The following is a 6,000-nucleotide window of genomic DNA, read 5'->3' on the forward strand; positions in this document are numbered from 1 at the left end:
TCTTTTGCAAGCTGCTAGATCATAATGCAATCTTATACACATAGTAATCATTGGACCCATTGGGGGAACTGGACAGTGAGAGCACTGGTACTCAACTGCATGTATTTTAAGAGGATCATAGAATCATAAAATCATATTTTAAGAGGATCCCATGACTTTACGTCACTTACATAACACTGTATGTATTCAAACTTTGTGAATTTGAAATTGGTTTTAAGTACAGGCTTCTTCTAAAATTACCATATTTGTCTCTCAGGAGCTTTCAGAGACTCGGGTCACTCCAGTTGCCTTTCTCCAAGTGCTGTTACATTGGATTTGCCAACTTTGAAACACATGTTTAAGGTAGAGGAACCTTTTTTTCATTGGAGGCAGGCAACACTCCTGAACTTTGGGTTATTGGTGCTGCGCTGAAGTCAAGGTGAGGCTGTGTTTCCATGGGCTGGCACCCTTTCCCCTGACCCTCTGTGGGGCAATGCCATTCCTCATGGGTGAGGGCCAGCCCTCTCTTCTCAACCCCAAATTTAGCTAACAAAAGTAGACAAAAGGTCTAAGCTTTCTAATGCTCATCCATCTCTGTATTTCCGCTAGAATTCTTTGCTTTTTCCCATTGTTCACATCCCTCTGTACATCTCACTTTTTATTTGTGTTGCCAGTGTGGTGAGTTGGGAAATCTGCTTATGTAGAACAGTAAATTGCAGCCAAGGTTGTGAAACAGCAGACTACGTGATGATTAGTTATATTCAGGAGACTGGCCGAAAATGTCATTACAGGTTTCCATATTTATTATCTCAGAGAATTTCATATCCAATAAGAATATGATTTTTTTCTTTACATGCCAGCCCTGTAACTCTGCCTATGATCTGAAAGTCAAGCTGTCATCTTTGCTTTTAATGAATTTTTTGCAACAGAAACTTACTTTACAATATTGCTGTTAGCTTGAGCCAGCATAGGACTGAGGCTGGTTTTATAGCTCCATTGCTTCTGCAAAGAGCTGAAGTGAAAAAGGAAAGAAGTAAAAAAGAAAAAACCCAAGAAAATATTTTTTTAATAAAAATAAATAGTTATGATCGTAAGTAGTTACAGGAACAGCAGTGGTTCAAAAATAAAATGGCATGTCTTCATAGTCCTTTTTAATGACTATAACTGTACTTTTAATGTCTAATGGCAGTAAACAGATGCAATAGCATCCATCTAAACAGGCAGGGTGACTTATGCTTCTCTAATGCACTTAATATCTTAATATTGAAAATCAACTTAAATATGATTCATTCATGATAACAAGAATTAGCTAGGAAGCTCAAGAGAGGTACCACTCAAGATTTCAGCCTATAGCTTCCTTCTTGGGGAAGGATCCAAACTGACCGTGTTTGCTTTACCTTCCAGTGTTCCAGGTTATGCTTGATTTCATCTTCAATTTCAGCAGTTTTTAGCGGCCAGCTATGCAAAATCTGAATATCTGTATTTGTCATACTACCTAAAAATGCTTTCCCTTAAGAATCATTTGTAGTTCATCTTTCCTCTGTGACTAGAACTTGCAGTTAAATTTGCAGCCGACCGTGTGACAAAGTAAGTCGTACAATTCTGCCTTTATTCAGTTCAGGGTAACTGCCCAGGGTGAGTTAGGCTGCTGTACCTCTGATGCTGACCAATGTAACACGTATATTTGCTGCTGCAGTTTTAACACCAAGCGATACATAATTTTTCTATAGCTTTTAAAAAAATAGTTGATAATTCACAGTTGCGAAAGGGTTCAGTATTATCCTAACTTTCAAGGTGAGGAAACTGAGGCGGATGACTGAGGCAATCTGTTACAGTGCACTACCACAGTCACAAAGTGTGTTTGAGGCATTTATGAAAAGCAATGAACAGTTGCAGAAATGGACACGTCAAAACCAATCCACTTAAATGATCTGTTTTAGACTTTCCTGATTTTTTTTTCCCATAGGAAAAATATTCAGTATCAGTATCTCATCGCAATGTGTCATTAAGAAGTTGTAAAGTGACTGCCTCTGCTGTGCAGTATACTGGTACTGCTTCATGTGTGAACACTACAAGTTAATTTTTAGGTAGCATGGATTTATCTTGGAGAGCTGGCTTATGGCAGCTTCTTGTTTATCTGCTCTATAAGTATCTTGAGGAGTAATTGTGAAAGATACTCTGTGTGGTCAGTTTTTTGTTGGTTCAACAACATGATGGTTCTTGGGTTTTTTTTTAATGAAATACTTCTGCTGTTGTTTCCTGTACTTCCCACTACCCAGTCACACTTCTGACACATCTCAGTGCTGATGAGACTTTGAGAAGCAACAAATGCTCTATCTAACAAGGAGAGTTTTGGTGAGACAGTCTCCATGTGCAAAACCTGAAGAGACCAAGTGCACTATGCAGAGGAAGAAATCAATTTCACTTGACCCTTCTTATTTGGACTGTTCTCTAAACTATCAAAGGTCCATTTTTTTTCTTTACTTGAGCAGAATAGGTAATAGCAAAGTTTAAATATGTGTATTATTTAAATCTTTATTTGGTAATGGATTATTTTATACAGTTCAGCTCTATGGATATGGGTCTATTTTCCACAGATCCTGCCAAGAGAGTTTCCATTCTGGGGCTTCCTGCTTATTTCTTCCAGCTGCTTCTCTTTCTTATCCCTTCTGTTGTTATTCTCTGCCTGTCTTCTTGTTTTCACTACTGGTGGAGGAGAGACTTGGTTAGACTTTGAAATAATAATATAAATGTTCTTGGCAATTGTTTCTTTCTATACTCTTTATAATTATTCTCCAGTGATTCCAATTGTATTTTCCAGTTGGAGACCATCACTGAGGACTGCATTGCTCAGTCAGAATGTTAAAGGTGCAAATCATCTTTTAAGAGGATTCATAAGGAACATGCTCGACATCAAGACACGGCAGGAGTAACACAGTGGCCAAAATGGTGTTGGCTGCGTTGACCTGAGTGATGCCGGAAGGAAAACGCTTTAAACAGCTCTTCATTTCCTGCCTAGTCCCTAACCTGCCCCACAAAGTCTGTCTGCAACACAAAGCCTCCTGCCAATCTCACCCTGCAAGTTCACCACCAGCAATAATGGGATTTGTGGGACTTGTTGACCCAATCTTCTTCAATGGTGTGGTACTGGTTAAATGCATGAAATCGGGGTGTGCGTGCATGTGTCTGTGTGCATCCTTTGAATCCTCTATTGTTCTAATGACAGTTTTAAAAGAAAAAAGAAAAAGTTGTTTTACATCTGTAGAAGTCATTTGACTACCTGCTACTCCGATGGCATTAATCCTAGTCTTGTCAGAAGTGAATCGGTCCTCCTTCCTGCAAAAATAACAACTGGCATGGAGGCAGTGAAGTGCTGTTTTCTCACATGTGAACGTATTTGTGGAACAAAGTCCTTTGTTTGTTTGTTTGTTTGTCTCTGTGTATGTGTTTGTTTTCTCTACTTTTGGAACGTATTAGAAAGCATCCTGCTCTTGTTATTTCTTTTGAATAGTCTATTTTCTGTAGAAAGTAATATCCACATGGTAAACTCCTATTCATCAAAACTGTGCCAAATATGTGCCATTTTAAAGCTAAATATATGTTATTTTATTTTACTTTAAAGCAAGCCAAAATACATACCAAGAACATAGCTCTGGATGGTGTTGGTCCTATTTTCAAATGAGTATTTACTGTGTGAGGCACTTCTGTACAACAAGCTGAGTTGGTAAGGGGCTGCTTTATGACTGCAGTACAGAAAGCAGTATTTCTTCCTCCTCTTACTGTGAGCTTATCTTTTAATTGTAAAAATATGTATTTTTCTATTCTTGGTGAAGCATGTGAAGTGTGACCCTGTGTGCCTAATGCAGTCATACCTGGCTCCCTAACACTCCCCTTTCACTTGCATTGTAGGAGTGTTTCTCCAGGGGACATAAAGATTACAAAAAAGTGTTCGGTTTCGGGGAAGTAAAGTGTTAGTACTTAGGAGCTTCTGTGTCAACTCTTATATCCTTCTGTAGGTATGACTGGCTGATGTACAGGAGTGTATTTTTGGTCCCCTTTTTCTTCCCTCTTGATGGGTGCTAATAAGTCTTTCCTTTTGTCGTGTGCTGGTGATATTTTTCTTCCTTGGCTTGGTCAGGATGAGAAAAATTTCTTAAGCAAGCTCTCCCATTCCTCTACTATACACCAAAACAAGGCCCCACTTCAGGCCAGAATAAATAAAATAGGGAGATTCCTGGAGTTACAGGACCACATGGTAAATATCTTCCTTTTCTTTTATTTTGCTTCATAAAATGTTAAAAATAGTTCTTCCTGTAAGGATTGCATTTTACATATCTGGCTCAACTTTTCCTTTTCTAAAAAATAAAAAATGTTGCTGAGCAACTGCGTTAACAAATGCTGAAACTAAAAAACTGTATGTTATAGCATGGCCAAATTAAGGCTGTGTTATGAGGTTTATAAATTTAAAAAGATATAAAGAATCAAGAGTAATCCAAAAGAGCAGTAATTTCTCTTTGATCACATGGATAACAGTTCTACGTGGCCTGCAAACTTACTGACTTAGGGGAATCCAGTAACTGAAACTAGGAATAACTTAGCAACTTCACATCTTACTTGGACACTTGAACTGAGCTTTGCTTGCAAATGGAACAGAGTCAGGTCAAGTTACTCTTGCTAATAAATTGTTTCTTTAGAATATGAGCTTGGTCTCCTTGAAACAGTCTGAAAATTCATCCTAAGTTTTCTGAATAATCTCAGCTGGGAAAAGACATTTATCAGTCTTCTCCGAATAATGTAGAATTTGGGGGTTTTGGTGTTGAAATGTTATTGGCCTTTGTTGTCAAACTTCTAATTATTAAACTTCTGATACACTTCTAATTAATAAATGTTTCTCTTTTTTTGCAGCATTTTCCCATCAAATGTCAAAGAAAGCTGATTTTCAAGTGTCAGCTGCATTAGCAACTTCTTCAATGAGAGTGGAAAAGAAAATCAGCTCTCTGATCAGTATTTCTGGTGCCACTGCATGAAAGTAGCTGGTGAAGTCTTTAGAAATCAGGTTCCAGTGTAGAGACACTCTTTTGTATGGGAAGAATATTACATCTGAGAGTAAGCAGGACACAGGACTCCTTCATGTTGAAGAACTTCTTAATGAGGACATAAAAATAAATGTGAAAATCCAGCAGGTCACATAATTTTAGACCATTTTTTAAAACATATGTATCAATTTGCATATGATAGGGTGAATCAGTGTGCAATGTACATAATGGATTCAAAGATCAATACACTACAATATAGTCAGTTGATAAGAAAAATGTAAAATTGTACTAGCCAATAACCTTCCTAGGGCAACATATAAGCCCGTGGGTTTCTTTTTTTAGGTCTTTTTTCTTTAACCTGTATAAGGGACAAATCTTTATTCTGACAGTCTTCCTGTAAATTCAGAGGCAACATCCCTCTAAAAATTCAGCAAATATTTCAGAATTTGGGGCCTAAATGTAATGCCAAGTAAATGGCACCTCTAATTTTTCCTAATGGGTGCAGTGGTACCTCTGTCCCTGAAACTGGCATAAATCTGTTGTGCAACATGGAGGCAAGTATTGAGGATTGCAGGCAGGGCTTGTTTCTTTTGTCCTGTAAGCACAGCTGACAACTGATGCAAGAAAATCGTTAAGGGATATTATTTTCACAGGGATATTATTTTCAGAGTTTTTTTCCCTGTTGCCGCACAGGCACACCAGCAGCTGGTTCAGCATCCAGCCCACCTGGAGGTGAGAGGCAATGGGGACCCTCTGAAATAAATGTGCTGCTTAGGGAGAAGTGTCTGTCTACTGCCAGCTGATGCCCTTTAGGGGTTTCCACCCATCCATCCCCAGCTGTTCATGCCCCTTCTGCCAAAAACAAGGTGCTTAAGCATCTGGCAGAAGGAAGTCAATTGATTATCATTTCTGAGATTAAAAATGACCTACCAGGTTATCAGTTAACCACTCTCCTGCTGATTGATTGGTTTGAAGGCAAAAGCAT

The 6,000-nt window shown here is 38.4% G+C and overlaps 1 protein-coding gene across 1 annotated transcript in view; it reads left to right on the plus strand.

Moving 5' to 3' along the window:
- IQCM (IQ motif containing M) overlaps positions 1 to 5,006 on the plus strand; it is a 106,282-nt gene extending 101,276 nt beyond the window's left edge. Inside the window, 1 exon segment of the mRNA XM_050896410.1 lies at positions 4,885 to 5,006. Within this exon segment, the coding sequence (XP_050752367.1) occupies positions 4,885 to 5,006 (122 nt within the window).
- Positions 5,007 to 6,000: the final 994 nt, after the last annotated feature.

The sequence above is a fragment of the Gymnogyps californianus genome, chromosome 4 (assembly GCF_018139145.2).
Source record: "Gymnogyps californianus isolate 813 chromosome 4, ASM1813914v2, whole genome shotgun sequence".
Taxonomy (NCBI): Eukaryota; Metazoa; Chordata; class Aves; order Accipitriformes; family Cathartidae; genus Gymnogyps; species Gymnogyps californianus.